A 17,200-nucleotide genomic window follows, 5' to 3' on the forward strand; every position below is an offset into this window, starting at 1 on the left:
TTACTCCGAGTGTCACAGCTAAATGGACTTAGCTGTGATGCTCGAAGTAACTTTTGAAGAGTGGGATGTGGCTCAAAATCTCGTCTCTCACCAAAAGAAGTTGGTGCAATAGAAGTTAATATACCATCCAGCTTGTCTGTATGAAATAATTGCTCAGTGTTAATATTTCCTATGGATTACAGAGGCATAACTGTTCTACACAGGCCCTATGTGTCCACTTTAGTTCTTCCTCTTTCAACTGATCCTGCTTATACCTCCTTGAGCCCCTGTCTCTTCAGCCTTGCAGAGACTAAGCTGTCTCTCTAAGGATCAGTTTTCACTCTCACTTCCCTGGTAACTGACAGGAAGCATCACAGAAACAAGGGCAGAAGTAGTCACAGTCAGGTAACCACAAGGGGGAGAGTAGAATGCACTTCAGAATGGATGAAAAAGGGGCAATAAAGGGTGGGAAAGGACTGGGTTTTCTCTCTCATGCTGTCACGGGTTTTGTTGTGTTTTTTTTTTCTTTTTTGGCTCTTTTCTTCCAACCCCTTAATTTTGTATTCTACCCCACTTCTACAACCCCAGCTCCACTCTTAAAAAATAATACCTTACTCAGCAGGCCACAAGTTCCTCTATCCTCAAGCATGCAGAAAGGGTGGAAGTGAATACAAATTAAGTGGGCATAGTAAGTTGCTATGTAGGATGGATCTGCCCAAAATGCAAGGTGTAGTAAGACCTTGGGGGTACTATAGAGAGCTAAAGTGCACAGTTCTGGTGATGGGGTAATGCATAGGGCAAAGCTTACAAATGTCTGCAAATAGAATTGGGGAACATGTTTCATAATGAAGCCAGGCTCAGTTGCAAGCTCTTTAATGAAATAAAGCTCAAACAGCGGCATTGTGTGCAGCCTCTGTTTGGAGTTCTGCTGACACCTTCAAGGTCAAGTTGTCGATAGTTACTGTGAGTTTGCATTACTTTATCACAGCTATTATTTTGTTATGGCTCTGCTGCATGGTAGCTCTTTGCAGTACACTTTGGCATGGGGAAGGACCGTGTGACTGCTCTGGAGAGCTGCAATTAAGTATTTAATTGAACCAGATTGAAAAAAATTGCTGCCTGCCTGTGAGAAGCCAGGAAATAGCAGCGTGTGTGTGAACAAGCAGAGGGTGAGATGAACTCTGGCCAGGTACAGTCTTAGGGCCTGGCTTCACTGCTAAAAACGCTGTTTTTACCCAGAAGTAGCTCAGACACCGTAGTTATCCTGAAGTAAAAGACGCAGCTTTTTTAGCAGTGAAGACGGAGTCCTTAGAGACTTGGGCTCAACTATACCCAGCCCTACGTAGGTGTGTCAGGGGCTCAAAGATCCTTCCCCTCACAGCCCTGCATGGGAGTCCGAGGCCTTGCATTTTGAGAGCACAAGGACTCCGTGCAGTTAGTACCCACACTGCAATGGCACTAACCTCCCAAAGGGAGCAGGCCCAGCCATCCTCGTGCAGGAGCAAGGGCACCATGCGCTTTTGGTGAGTCTGGCATGGCAGCCACATTCCCTGAGTCAGGCACAGTGTCTCCCAGTATTCCTGGGACTGTGCCTCTACAGCTCCTTCCCCCTGCCTCCCAAAAGAGCCACTGCAGAGAGCCCTGAGAGAAATTTGGGGCCCTAGTACGTCATGTTTGCTGGGGACCCACCCTCCCCCATTTTATCCCCATACAGACTTTTGGGGGCTCCTTGTACTGCTGCTTCCTCATTGACTGTTTTACATTTCTGCTTTTTTTCCCTTTGTCTGAGAGTTCCTTCCCTAACTTCTCTTCCTGTGCATCTCAGTCTCTAATTCTTGTCCCTTGCTTCTTTCACTCCTATGCCACCTTTGTTCTCTTTCCTTTCCAGTATTTTTCTTCTCTGTACAAGGTCTCTACCTCCTCTGCCACCGTGATCTTGCCCTTGCCCTTGCCCCTACCCTTGTATGTCATGAGGAGGGAAGGACCCTGATCCAGTGCTGTTGTGTGAGTCAGTAAGATCCAAACTAATTTGTGCTGCTTCTGCTCCACAACGAGTGGATTGTGATAGGGTTGCATGCTTCAGGTGGGGGAAGTGCTCAGGGGGCTCTCACCCTCAGTCCCCATTAGAAGGAGATGGAGGATGTAGCAGCAGGTTAAGGTCCAGTGTTCCTAACCACTGTGGGTTGTTTTTTGGGTCCTGTTACTTCCAAGGGGATTACTCTGTTCTTAACTTTTTAAATGAGCCCTAGATCATCTGTTTTAAGAGACTGATAAATAGACTACAGAGAAATAGTGTTAGAGTGTGGAATGACACAATACAGTTGTTTGAGCCCTAGCCTGCTCCTGTTACAGGTATCAGACAGCTTTCTCTATGTATTAGCCAGCTCTTATTTTACTTATACATTACATAATTTTAATAACATGCCTTTTAGAAAAATTTATTTTCCTGTTGCAGAGATGGTGCCAAATGATGTTCAGTCTGAACTGAAACACTTGTATGTGGCACTTGGGGAGCTACTGCGACACTTCTGGTCCTGCTTTCCTGTTAATACACCATTCCTAGAAGAAAAGGTAAGAGGGCTTGATGGTATAAACTTGCTAGTATAAATGTCGGTGTATCTTGTAACCATAGGTGTGTTCTGTAATGAGACCATTGAAAGTATTTTTATTCAAGCTGTAGTATCGCATTGTTAATCATGTGGTCTGTATATATAACTCTACATGTTTGTCCTTTCACTCCTGAAATGATTACGGACAGAAAGCCACTATGTAAAAACAGCATATTTAACTCAGTAAATCTGCTCCCTCTGTGTAATTGGAGTGTGATCTGCCAATGCTATTGCCTAAATCTGTTTTTTGCTGTCTTATTAACCACAATACAGAAGAAGTGGCTGAATTCTTGTGGCTCAGAAATTGTCATATTACCTATATTCCAATTGTAGAATCCTGATTACTGGTAATGAGAACCAGAAAGAAAAGACAATCAACCTTGGATCTCAAAATCAAGATAACAGTTGTAGGCAGGAGAGAACTTGTCTGAACTGAGCAAGTTTAGTATAGAATATCACACACATCCACGGAATCATTGTGCCATTCTAGTCACCTTGCAGAGTATAATTGCACTTCAAAAAGGTTAGAGCTTGGGGACAAGGAATCAAACAAAGCAGAGGATTCTAACTCTGCAGCTGTCTTTGTATTTGACCTTGGACAAGGCATTTAACTACTGTGCCTCATTTTGGATCAGACAGAGTAGGTTACTGTGTGAAATGAAAACTTCTATTCAGATGTCTTGGGCCTTCTACTGCAAAACTTAAAAAAAAAAATCATAGTACGCTGTTGGCTTGAAGCAGAGAGATAAATAATGTTAAATGTAAAGTATTCCTGACAAAGATACTGTAGAAATTACCTCAGTACAGTTGTGAAGCATATTATGCTCAGTTAAACCGCTTAAGTTTAAGAACATAAGAATGACCATACTGGGTCAGACCAAAGGTCAATCCAGCCCAGTATTCTGTCTGCCTATAGTTTCACTCCCTCTGGGACACCTGGCATTGGTCACTAACAGGTAATGATAAAGTGATCTCTCTCCTGCCATCCATCTCCATCCTCTGACAGACAGAGGCTAGGGATACCATTCCTTACCCATCCTGGCTAATAGCCATTAGTGGACTTAACCTCCATGAATATATCTAGTTCTCTTTTAAACATTGTTATAGTCCTAGCCTTCACAACCTCCTCAGGCAAGGAGTTCCATAGGTTGACTATGTGCTGCGTGAGGAAGAACTTCCTTTTATTTGTTTTAAACCTGCTGCCCATTAATTTCACTTGGTGGCCCCTACTTCTTATATTATGGGAACAAGTAAATAACTTTTCCTTATTCACTTTCTCCACACCACTCATGATTTTATATACCATCATATCTCCCCTTCGTCTCCTCTTTTCCAAGCTGAAAAGTCCCAGCCTCTTTAATCTCTCCTCATATGGGACCCATTCCAAACCCCTAATCATTTTAGTTGCTCTTCTCTGAACCTTTTCTAATGTCACTATATCTTTTTTGAGATGAGGAGACCCCATCTGTATGCAGTATTCAAGATGTGGGCGTACCATGGATTTATATAAGGGTAATAAGATATTCTCCGTCTTATTCTCTATCCCTTTTTTAAATGATTCCAAACATCCTGTTTGCTTTTTTGACTGCCACTGCACAGTGCGTGGACATCTTCAGAGAACTATCCACAATGACTCCAAGATCTCTTTCCTGATTAGTTGTAGCAAAATTAGCCCCCATCATATTGTATGTATAGTTGGTTATTTTTTCCAATGTGCATTCCTTTACATTTATCCACATTAAATTTCATTTGCCATTTTGTTGCCCAGTCACTTCGTTTTGTGAGATCTTTTTGAAGTTCTTCACAGTCTGCTTTGGTCTTAACTATCTTGAGCAGTTTAGTATCATCTGCAAACTTAGCCACCTCACTGTTTACCCCTTTCTCCAGATCATTTATGAAAAGGTTGAATAGGATTGGTCCTAGGACTGACCTTTGGGGAACACTACTAGTTACCCCTCTCCATTCTGAGAATTTACCATTTATTCCTACCCTTTGTTCTCTGTCTTTTAACCAGTTCTCAATCCATAGGATCTTCCCTCTTATCCCATGACAACTTAATTTATGTAAGAGCCTTTGGTGAGGGACCTGGTCAAAGGCTTTCTGGAAAGCTAAGTACACTATGTCCACTGGAAACCCCTTGTCCACATATTTGTTGGCCCCTTTAAAGAACTCTAATAGATTAGTAAGACATTATTTCCCTTTACAGAAACCATGTTGACTTTTGCCCAACAAATTATGTTCTTCTTTGTGTCTGACAATTTTATTCTTTACTATTGTTTCACCTAATTTGCCCGGTACTGACCTTAGACTTACCAGTCTGTAATTGCCAGGATCACGTCTAGAGCCCTTTTAAAATATTGGTGTTACATTAGCTATCTTCCAGTCACTGGGTACATAAGCTGATTTGAAGGACAGGTTACAAACCATAGTTAATAGTTCCGCAATTTCACATTTGAGCCATTTAGTGCTTGTTCAGAGATCATATTTTCAGTACAGTAAGTGCTTCCTAGCAATTTTTTTTTAACTGTGCATATTTACAGTAACCCTCTGTACTAGCTTCCAGGTATTTCAAATTCGCAGGAGCAATTTGCTGAAAGCAAGAAAATGTTCGTGTGAAGGAGTTTGTACACTTTTTTCCTATTGATGTCTTTCAGGTTATGAAAATGAAGAGTAACTTGGAAAGATTTCAAGTTACAAAGCTCTGTCCATTCCAAGAAAAAATTCGGAGACAGTATTTAAGCACAAACGTAAGGATACATTTTCCTCTTTCTCATTTCAATTATTTGTGCACATATTGATCTTTAAAAAACTGACTCATTTATCACAGGATGGCAGATTTTGGTCTCCTGTATTTGGGGTTTTTAATTTGTTCTGTTAACTATATGTATAATGCTTAATTCTTCTTAAAAGTGTGTTTCTCTCATCATCCTCCTGCCCGCCCTACCCCCAGACCCCCAAAAAAGACGTATGGCTGATGGAGAAAAGGATGTAGGGGTATTATATTCTCCTTTTATTATCTTGCAAGTTGATAGTCTGATTTCTCAAGGACTGGATGAATGGCCTATTTAGCTAGTTTCCAGTGACTATTGAAAGTGCTTTTAAGTACAGTAACTCCTCACTTAACGTTGTAGTTATGTTTCTGAAAAATGCGACTTTAAGCGAAACGATGTTAAGCAAATCCAATTTCCCCATAAGAATTAATGTAAATAGCGGGGGTTAGGTTCCAGGGAAATTTTTTTTGCCAAACAAAAGACTAATACACACACACACACTTTTAAACAATTTAATACTGTACACAGCAATGATGATTGTGAAGCTTGGTTGAGGTGGTGAAGTCAGAGGGTAGGATATTTCCCAGAGAATGCCTTAATGCTAAATGATGAACTAGCAATTGGCTGAGCCCTGAAGGGTTAACTCATTAATGTAGCCTCACACTCTACAAGGCAGCAGGGATGGAGGGAGGGGAGACAGCATGGCAGACAAAGACACACATTGTGTGAGAGAGAAATGCGCATTTCCCCTTTAAGAATGCTGACTGCACTCTTAAGTACACTGCCTTGTTAAGTTAATCAGCTGCTGCCAGGAAGCTCCCTGCTCTATACAGATGGAGTAAGCGTGGTGCAGGGGGGAAGGGGACACCCTGACATTAGCCCCCTGCCTCCTCCCCCACACACAGCAAGCAGGAGGCTCGGGGAGCAGTTCCAAGGCAGAGAGCAGGAGCAGCACATGGCAGTGGGGGGACAGCTGAACTGCCGGCAAGCTGGGTGGCTGCTGCACAGGGAACTTGGGAGCGGGGAGCTAATAGGGGGGCTGCCAGTCCACCCTGGTTCCAAGCCCCCACCAGCTAGCTGCAATGGGCTGCTCTTCCTGCAAGCAGTGGACAAATAAGGCGGCTGCCAAACAACTTAGAAGGGAGCATTGCACAACTTTAAACAAGTATGTTCCCTAATTGATCAGCAACGTAACAACGTTAACCAGGATGACTAAGTGAGGAGTTACTGTACAGCACTTGAACATAAGTTGTCCACATAGTTTTCCTTGAACTAGCTAACTGCATATCCACTGTCTTTACTGATACTCTGCCATACTTGACTAACAAAACTTTGAGACATTTTGTAATTGAAACATTGTGGCCAATTCTCCTCTCACATCACGATACCCTGATGCAACTCCCTAGGTGTTAGTGGAGTTACTCCTGATTCCTCAGGGCAGGTCTACACTACGGGGGAAAATCGATATGATACGCAACTTCAGCTACGTGAATAACGTAGCTGAAGTCGAAGTATCTTATATCGAATTACTTACTGTCCTTACGGCGCGGGATTGACATCCGCAGCTCCCCATGTTGACTCCGCTACCGCTGTTCGCGTTGGTGGAGTTACGGAGTCGACATGAGCGCGTTCGGGGATCGATATATCGCGTCTAGATGAGACGCGATATATCGATCCGAGAAATCGATTGCTAGCCGCCGATACGGCGGGTAGTGAAGACGTACCCTTAGACTGAAAGAAATGACAAATCCCATTTGTTTGATCAGAGCAAGGGCACACGTTTCTCAGATACTGGAAAGATCCCTTTGTTTTTTCTTTCAGTTGATAAATCATATAGAAGAGATGTTGCAGACAGCCTACAATAAGTTCCATACATGGCAGTCCCGACGTATGCTGAAGAAAACGTGAAAACTCCTGCTATAAAGATTGGAGAGGGAAATCTGCAATAGCTATAGGAACACAACCTGGCAAATGTGCAGTTCTGAGATATTGCAGGAACATCTGCAATCTGTGGATTCCTGGAAATGTTCTTAACTGAACTTGCACATTTTTTGGAAAAGGACCTGTGATTAAACTTGAAACTAGGGAAAAATTAAGGAAGAACCAAAACAGACAAGCCGAGAGGCAAAAAAACAAAACAAAACATGTTTAAGACGCTGTTTACTGCAGTTACTCAGGAACTGCTTTTGATTTGCGTAAAGAGCTGCTTTCAGAAATAAACTTTAAAAAGGGTGTATTAATAAAATCTGAAACTGTTTGTCTAATTTTTCTTAAATGTGTATGGCACAGGGTAGAACTTAACATTTTTCTTCACTGGATTCTGGCATTTTATTGAATTCTGTTTGTACTTATTGAAACAGGTTAACAATGACATTTTAAATATAGCTGAGACTGTTTTTGCTTCAAACATCTGACAAGATTAGCTGTCAGAAGACAAGCTTCGGCCATATGTTTCCCCACAAACTGGAAGCAACAGACATTGCACTGAAAGCTGTTTATGGTTTGGAGTCCCTAAAGGCACGAGTGGGGGAGGGCACACTTTTGCCTTGTGTCTTGGATTTTTATGCAGAATATTTTCAGCCATCAAGTTTGCATGTCTTTCTTTGAATGCAAGGGTTGCTATTGCAATTTTTTTTAAAGTGACATCTGTTTTGAGGAGGAGAGAATGCATTTTCTAAAATAAAGTTTCTTACTAAAGAACTAGAAGAAAAGTCACTTACTTTCACCTCTTAGAAGAGAGGTTTCTCCTAAATCTGTTTTTCTCCACTCTTCCTTGTTGACTGTTACACTATTTTTGGCGAATTGATAATCATTGCAAAAGAGTGAAAAGTGTGTGGATACACAAGCTCCTGAGAGAGATCTGGAATCTGTGCCATACTTTGTTCCAAATAGATAAACTGTGAGTTGATCATAAAATCTACCTGTCTTGTATCAAATGTTTGACTTGGAGACAAAGTAAACCTGTTCTTTATTAGTAGGTGCCGTAATGACACACTGTATTTCATTGTTTCATTTTGATCATTAACAAGGCCCATGGTATGGGCTACTGAGTTTTTGACTTGGGTTAAATGTGGCTATTAGAGAATTAGGATGCGTTTAATACATGAGACAACTCAGAACGACAGTACGTATTTAAGAGCAAACAGCCATTCAAATTGGAGATTGACTCATCGGCCTCCAAAATGGCTTACCTTAGAGAGACAGATGAGCATTGGAATGGTATTTAAACCCCACCATATGTTGTCAGTAAGGGGATGGCACCTAATCTTTACAAAGTGTGTGTGTGTGTCACACACTAGCAGAAACTGTCTATGGTGTCCATGCTCTACTGCGGCTCCCTTTTGGAGGAGAGGAGGGTATTCTCATTGAGTAAAGTATGTAAGTTACATGCTTACTGTATGCAATTTTGGGGGGGATTGCATAGTCTGATAAGGTTTTTGGTACAATCAGAATTTCTGTCCCTGTCTGCACTGATGAAGCCTTGTTTAGAAATGTAATAATGCATTGTTAACCTAGCTTCCCTCAATCTGCCCTTGCAGATAGGTGCATGTTATCTGCTCTGTGGTAACTAATATGGTTCTGCTACTACACCGACTGCTGGGTTTAGTAAGAGGAACAGTTTTTCTAACCTTACATGGTGAAAAGTGTAGTAAGAGGAAGAGGCGGGGGGAGCCAGCTTGCTAAAAATGCAATGTGTGCGCTCTGGTAGTATATGGTCCTACTGTCTGTATGTAAAGAGAGTGACCTACTTTTCCACAAACTAAAAGTAAGCCTAATTCATCCCTGCTCTAATTCCAATGGATTTTAATGGACTCATACCAGGGAGACATTGACCCACAATCGTTGTGTTTAACATTGGACACCTATCAGTGTTATAAATCAAGCTTTTTAAATAGCCACAAAAATAGCAGTATGCTCCAAAATAAAGAAAAATTAAGTGGCTTTTTTTAAACTATAGTACATTTCTCAGTGGAAAAGCTTTCATCAGGCCAGGAATGAGGAAAATTGATAGTTATATTCTAACTTTCCCTGAAGCTATGATAAACTTAAGCAAGATTGCACTGAATTTTTTTTTTAAGCAATCGCACTGTTTTAACATTACAAAGGTAGGGTTTTGAACATCAAATTAAGTGACATTTAGACTGAAGCAACAGCATTAACCACTCCTGGAAATGTTACTGGGCAAAATGTTTAGTAAGTTTCAGTGCACATGCACATGGTCCCTGTACTCTGGGGAATCCTTGCCTTGCAATCATTGTTTGAGGGAGGGAGATGTTCCCTCTTCACAGGTCCTTAGATTTACATAGATACCAGGGAGCTTGTTGCTACCTAATGTGTCATGGATTAATAGAACAGGTGCTGTGAAGAAATGCTGAAAGCAGCAGTTCTGTCCAGGAACAATTTGAGCTAGGATGCTATGCACTTCGCATATTGCTCTTTCAAATACTTTGGCAATAAAAGATGCAAGCCCCTCCTAAAGTGAGGGAGGCAGTCACCCTCTCTCCTACAAATTGAAATACTCCTTCCTTTAGGAACCTTTCTCCTTTTTTGTCTCCTGACAGCATTGATTTCAATACTTTTGTAGCATGGTCCAAAAAAAGACCTGATAATTCCTTAACTGTTTTGAAACAGAATCATTCACTACCTTGCATTATATGCTAATTGGAACCTTTTATACTGACTTGTATTTTTAAAGGAAATTCATACAACTTGTATCACTGGCATTGATTCAAAGTATTTGTAGAATAAACCTACTGAATTCTGCAGTCAAGTCTTCTCTAATGCTTCAGGCTGTGTATTTTGCAATGTTCAAACAAATCTAAAACAAAAGGAACTCTGGGTCTCACTCAAAGGTGCTGCATATGGCAGAAGCTGTGCTCTCTTCTTGGCAGGCAAGTGCTTTTCAGAAGAGGACTCATTCGTGGCAAAGGAATCCTCCTTATTCTGTGACTGAAACATCTTTTGAAATTCCTCATTTAGCTTTTAAATGTAGGAAGCATTTAATTATTGCTGCAATAGTAGAGTACAATATTCCTATTGCTACTCGAGTCTCTCGTAATGACTTTTCCCAGTCAGTCATACAACAGCTATTGGATAAGAGGATATTGGTGGTATATTAACCTGCTCCCCTCTTAAGTGTTGGAGCCTTACTGTAAGATAGGAAAACCCTAGTATTTATATATACTACCATAGCATCTTTAATTACCAAACATACTATACAACCTATAGGTACTGTAACAATTGTATCATCTACCACTCAAATGCAGGCTTTGCTATGGTGGAAGATGGCACCTACTTAACAGCATATACTAACCCTAAAATGAGAATGGAAAGTGAAGAATTTCATCTACTGAATTCTTATGGCTGTGACTTCTTATAGTGTGACTATTTATCCTGGAATCTGGCAAAAAAAAACAAAAAACAGGACTAGTCCTTGTGGGATCTTTAATGAGAACATGGGGTTGGGTCCTTCAGCTGGAGGCCTCATAAAAAGACTGATGCTATGCTACTACCAGAAGCACTATGATAACACTGGGCCAGAGGAAAGTGTGCCATCTGTCTTCTGGGCAATGCTACTTCCTCTGCATGCGTGAGTTTTGTTGTATAAAGTCTGACTCTTCTTGATCCTCTACAATTTCTACACAGTCCAAAGTCATAGGGCTGTACTATCACATCTATGTTCCTTGCTTTTCTCAATATAGAAACATTGGCCTTTTTAGGCCCTGGTCTACCTTGATTTAAAATAAAGTTAATCAAGGTGCTCTCACAATTAAGTATACAAGCAATAGTAAGCTGCACCATCTTTAAAATCATCACTTCCACAGGAGCTCAGCCAGCCACCCACCAACCCCTTCATCAGCTAGCAAACATACCTGAATTGTCTCTAAAAACTTGCTCAAACAGGTATATTTTGCAGCATGCCTGGAAAGTCATCAAATTTGGGATATTTTGGATCAGAGGAAGAGTGCCACAGTGTGAGCCCTCACAAAGAACACCTTGCCAGCCCCCTTTCATAGTGAGCGTCAGTTCCCCTGCTGACCACAGCTGTGGCAGAATGGCACAGGGGAATGTGTGATCCCTCCAGTAGGCTAGTCCTGGGCCATTCAGGGCTTTGCAGGTCATAACCAAGCCCTAAAATTCCACCCTGACACCAACAGGCAGCCACTGCAGATCCTAGAGCACTGCTGTTATTTCTCCCTCGCCCCCTCAGTAAGTAAGCCACTGTGTCCTGCAGCAGCTTCAGTCTCCAGTTGATTTTAAGGTGTAACAGAGCTGGCCAAAACAGGGGATTTCCAGTTCATAGATAATGTGGGTTTGGTCCAAATCAGAGTAGATCCACATTTTTCAAACATCTCACATGAACCAGAAATCTCTCCTCTTCTCTCCCCCCACCTTCCCAAAAAAAGTAATTTTGGAAACACAGACAGGTTGTACTTATAAAACCAAAGTTTGCTGCCCAAGATCCTGATGGCTGCTGAATGAAAATGGCATTCTTGTCAGTTTCATCACAGCTATTAGCACAGGTAAAACTGACATCAGTTTCACTCAACAACTACTGGAGCTACCAGGGACGGGTAGCCCTGCCATGCAGACTGTCCTGGGCTAGGGATCTCAGGACTTGCAGACTCTTGGGCCAGCTGGCTTCCTGAACTAGAATCTCATACAGTGGGACTTTCCCAGAGCCATAGACCCTGGAAGATTGGGTTCCCCAGCAAGTTGGCAGGTGTCTACTGGAACCCTGACACTGATATGCCAAAAGTTCACTGTACCCTGTGATGTTTCCCTGAAACATTTTGTGTTCATCAAATTGGCATTTTCTGATAAAATGGTTTAGTCAGAAAATTTCCAACCAGCTCTAGTATACCCCCATGTAGAATGCATTACAATAATCTAATCTTAACAAAAATGCCTAGATAAGGGTGGAAAGGTGACAACATCCGAGCTAGATGCAAATGGGTCACTACTGTAATATGGAATAAGCAGCACTTGGCAGTGGGTCCAAAAATCACCCCTAAATTGCAAACACTAGCAATTAATGGCAAACATACTCCTTTAGTCAAAGGGAGGGACAAGTTTAAAGCCAGAAGGAACCATTAGGTCATCTTGTTTGACCTGTATATCACAGGCCATTAAATTTAGAACCCTAGAAACATGAGGTTGGAAGAGACCTCGAGACAGCAAGTCCTCCCCATGGAAGCAGGATCAAGTAAATCTAGACCATCCATGGCAGGTGTTCTTCAAAACCTCCAGGATGATGGGAATTCAACAACCTCCCTTGGAAGCCTATTCCAGAATTTAACTACCCGTATAGTGAAGTCATCATCTTAGCATATGTGCAACATGCCTCAGGTGGCATCTGACCAAGATTCATCACCAAATTTGGTCCGCTGGTTGGATCATTAGCTTTTCGCAGTATCTATCTACCTTGCTGCAGATTAAGCCAATTACTTCTTGTCCTACCTTCAGTGGACAGGGAGAACAATTGATCACCGTCCTCTTTATAACAGCCCTTAATCTTTTTTTGTTTTTAAACCTTTCCTCGTAGGTCAGATTTTTCTAAAGCTTTTATCAACATTGTTGCTCTCCTCTGATCTCTCTCTAGTTTCTCCACATCATTCCCAAAGTGTGGCACCCAGAACTGGACACCGTACTCCAGCTGAGACCTCACCAGTGTCACATAGCGTGAGAGAGTTACATCCCAGGTCTTACATACAACATATAACACTTCTGTTAGTACACCCCAGCCTTTTCACAGCTGCACCACATTGCTGACTCGTGTTCAATTTGTGATCAACTCTCATCCCTGGATCCTTTTTAGCAGTAGGATTACCTAGCCAGTTATTTCCCATTTTGTAGTTATGAATTTGTTTTTTCTTCTTAAGTATATTCTGCACTTGTCTTTACTGAATTTCATCTTGCTGATTTCAGAAGAATTCTCTTAATTTGTCAACAGCCTGCATTCTCCCAGTTACCTCGGTATTGAGACCAATAACTTGTTTGACTAAAGCATAACTTCCAGAAAGGCATCCAGTCTTGATCTGAAGACATCAAGAGATGGAGAATCCCCCACTTCCCTTGGTAGTTAGTTCCCATGGTTAACCACCCTCCCTGTTAAAAAATTGTTTATACATTTCTAATTTGAATTTGGCTTCAGCTTCCAGCCACTCGGTTTTTTTAATACTTTTCTCTGCTAGAATAAAGAGCCCTTTAGCACCAGGGTATTTTCTCCCCATGAAGATACTTATACACTGTAATTAAGTCACCTCTCAATATTCTTTTTGATTAGCTAAACAGACTGAGCTCTTAAGTTTCATAAGTTCATCTCTGACGTAACTCAGTCATCCCAGGGCTCTATTTGTTCCAATACGAGCTGTTCCTAAAAAGCGTATATGAAGGGAGAAGGGGATTTGCCTACCCAATCCCAGTAATAAGCTTAATACCCCTTGTGCAGGGCCTACACTTGGTTTACCATTGTTCACCATTTCTTTATATAACATGACACAAGAGAGACCAAGTCAGTGCATGCTGTCTTCATTTCTATGATGCTAGCAAGTTAAGCATCTTTTAAAAGAAAAACAAAAAACACTAAACACACCCAAAATGTCCACTAGAGGGCACTTAAATAAAGTCCTGGCTGCAAAAGCAGAAACAGCTGGTGGTGTCTACTTAGAAGCAGTCAATCAACATGGGGAGGGAGAACTGCAGAAGAGACCACAGTAAAGTGAGCTAAATTTATACATCCAAAGTTCACGTACACGCATCTATCCAACTTAAACAAAACAGCCCAATTTCCTCATTTTAAAACTACCCCTTTGCTTATTCTGTCTTGGTTGTAGGTGTGATGTCTGTATGGGCCCCAGCAGAACGGGCCCTGATCCTGACTGGGGCCACTGGATGTTACTACAGTATAATAAAGTTGATGAACATCAATTCTGAAAAAGACACGGAAGATGCCTCAATGAGCCCCAAATACTAAGCTGTGAGCACAGACCTAAGGTGTTCTCTGTAAAGCACCGTACAGCCTCACTGTCTGGAAGGTAGCAAGAGATTTCAGCGTGAACCTTCTGAAGCTGCTTTTCCTTCTCCGTGGATTTATTTTTCAGAGATCAGACATCACCAGCTTCTTCACCATTTCCTACTATGGGAATTACCCTCCTTCCTCCACCTGTGACTGAGCTGGGCTTTCAGTCAGCCCATGCCCCGCTGTGTAAGTGCTTCTTAGCCATTTCATGTCCAACCTAGCTTCCTTCTCCTCTCTGGATCCCTCCAGAACACCCCATTAGGCTGCCCTACTGCTCCCCAACCAGAGAGGGCCAGGCAGGCTATTGCTGCTTCATCCTACCTGAGCCAAACTCTTCCTCTTCCAGCAGGGCTGGCTCAGTGCCTGACCACATAAGGATGAAAGCTTGTTCTGTCCAGCAGCGAGGTAGGCACTGCCTTTCCCTGCTGCTTCAGAGGGGCTGTGGGTCCCTCAGGTCGCTCTAGGGGTATGGCTACACTTGCGAGTTGCAGCGCTGGTGGAGGCTTTCCAGCACTGCAATTAGTAAGTGTCCACACCTGCAAGGCACATCCAGCGCTGCAACTCCCTGGCTGCAGCGCTGGCCGTACACCTGGCTCAGCATGGGGAATAAAGATTGCAGCGCTGGTGCTGCAGCGCTGGTCATCAAGTGTGGCCACACACCAGTGCTGTTATTGGCCTCCAGGGTATTAGCAGATATCCCAGAATGCTTTTATAAATTACTCTCTTTGTTTTGTTATGCAGCCTCTCTTTGTTTTGTTGTGAACTCAGAGCTCCGTAGATCCCGGAGCTGCTTATCTACAAACACAGCTACTGTTTGCTGTGATCAATCTGTGAACAATCAAATGAGATAATGAGGCAGGCAGGGAGTGAGTGTTTGCTTGACAGAAACGGGGCAGGGGGGAGAGAGGGAGTCCGTTGGCTGCAGGCTGTTTGCAGTTAAGAGTTAAGGGTAAGGGATCGGGAACATATTCTGATTTTTCAAGGCAGGAAGGTAACACACAGTGTTGGCTCCAAAAATCCACTCTCTCTCTCTCCCCCCGCTCCCTGTCACACTACGCCCCGCCCCCCCCTCTTTTGAAAAGCACGTTGCTGCCACTTGAACGCTGGGATAGCTGCCCATAATGCATCACTCCCAACAGCGCTGCAAATGTGGCCACACACCAGCGCTGGTAGCTGTGAGTGTGGCCACACACCAGTGCTGGCCCTGCACAGCTGGACGACCAGCGCTGCAACTACCAGCGCTGCAGATTTGTAAGTGTAGCCATACCCTAGGAATGCATTCACCAACATCTGCAACAGGGAAGATGTCTCTATGCGCTTATCAAGATCAGAACCTAAAGCTCTCCAAAGGGAGAAGCGTCCCCAAAGCTATCAGAACCTAAATATCATTTCGCTCTCCAAAATTTCAGTGCTCACGTAACCCATTCCTTTCCCCGTGGACTCAGGTTAGGAATGATCTGCATTATGATAAGCCCTTGAGCAAGGGGCGTATCCTCATGCGTACTGCTCTGTTGTCTGTCTCCCAGCCACCGGCCTCCCCCGCCTGTAACCACAGCACCATCCTTGACCCTGAGTTCTCCTAGATCTGCCTGTCATCACTTCTTCAACTCTGCCCATATCAGCCACTGATTTGACTCCACCTCTGCTCAAGTCCTCATCTGTGCCAGTGTCTCCCCTAACCTTCAAGATAGCAGCTCCCTTCTCTTTCTGGCCTGCCCAAGCATCAGCGGTCCAGATTCCAGCATGTTCCCAGGGCCGGATTTCTAATTAGGCGCAGTAGGCACGGTCCTAGGGGTGCCTCACATCTCCCAAACGGTGCAACAGAAAGCTCAGCTGTAGGCAGGGGGGCGCTGAAGGCAGGGGCGGCTCTAGGAATTGCGCCGCCCCAAGCACGGTGGCACGCCGCGGGGGGCGCTCTGGCGGTCGCCAGTCCCGCAGCTCCAGTGGACCTCCTGCAGACGTGCCTGCGGAGGGTCCGCTGATCCCCCGGCTCCGGTGGACCTCCCACAGGCACGCCTGCAGATGCTCCACCGAAGCCGCGGGACCAACGGACCCTCCGCAGGCAGGCCAGTGGGAGGTCCACCGGAGACACCTGCTGCCCTCCCGCGGCATGCCGCCCCAAGCACGCGCTTGGCGCGCTGGGGTCTGGAGCCGGCCCTGGCTGAAGGTGCTGTGCCTAAGGGCATGTAAGGTGTAAATCTGGCCCTGCATGTTCCCAATATTGTCCCAGCAGTGTCCCAACTTTTATCTAGAGGGGGACCAGCTTTAGGGGAAAAGCATTGTCCAGGCTCCATGATGCAGTCAAACCCTGACCTCTCTCCTGCAGCTACCAGCAAAGGAGCCAGTTTTGAGCCGTTCCTTTCATTCTTTACTCAGGTCAAACTCCCAATAAGGAGATCAGGCCTCAGCACAGTATTTTGTTCTGGGAACTGGATAGAGATCATCAAACTCTTCGGGGCAGGAACGCTCTCTTTGGAGGCATATCTACAGCGCTTAGCACAATGGGCCCCAAACTTCATTACAGTCTCTAGTTCAGTGGCTCTCAACTTTTCCAGACTACTGTACCCCCTTGCAGGAGTCTGTCTTGCGTACCCTAAAGTTTCACCTCACTTACTACTTGCTTACAAAATCAGACATAAAAATACAGAAGTGTCACAACACACTAGTAAAAACTGCTGACTTTCTAATTTCTACCATATAATTACAAATCAATTGGAATATAAATATTGTACTTACATATCAGTGTATAGTACATAGAGCAGTATGAACAAGTCATTGGCTGTATGACATTCTAGTTTGTACTGACTTCACTAGTGCTT

The 17,200-nt window shown here is 43.5% G+C and overlaps 1 protein-coding gene and 1 long non-coding RNA gene across 3 annotated transcripts in view; one reads left to right on the forward strand and one right to left on the reverse strand.

Moving 5' to 3' along the window:
• Positions 1-10,125, forward strand: part of GTF2H1 (general transcription factor IIH subunit 1) — a 41,650-nt gene extending 31,525 nt beyond the window's left edge. For both annotated transcript variants that reach the window (XM_045016170.1, XM_045016171.1), the window contains exons 13-15: positions 2,435-2,550; positions 5,243-5,335; positions 7,181-10,125. In XM_045016170.1, the coding sequence (XP_044872105.1) occupies positions 2,435-2,550; positions 5,243-5,335; positions 7,181-7,267 (296 nt within the window). In that variant the 3' untranslated portion in view covers positions 7,268-10,125. The remainder of the gene's footprint in view (positions 1-2,434; positions 2,551-5,242; positions 5,336-7,180) is intronic.
• The window catches only part of LOC123370024, a 54,791-nt gene that overhangs the window by 22,572 nt on the left and 15,019 nt on the right, over positions 1-17,200 (reverse strand). The gene's annotated exons all lie outside the window — the stretch shown is intronic.

The sequence above is a fragment of the Mauremys mutica genome, chromosome 4 (assembly GCF_020497125.1).
Source record: "Mauremys mutica isolate MM-2020 ecotype Southern chromosome 4, ASM2049712v1, whole genome shotgun sequence".
NCBI lineage: Eukaryota > Metazoa > Chordata > Testudines > Geoemydidae > Mauremys > Mauremys mutica.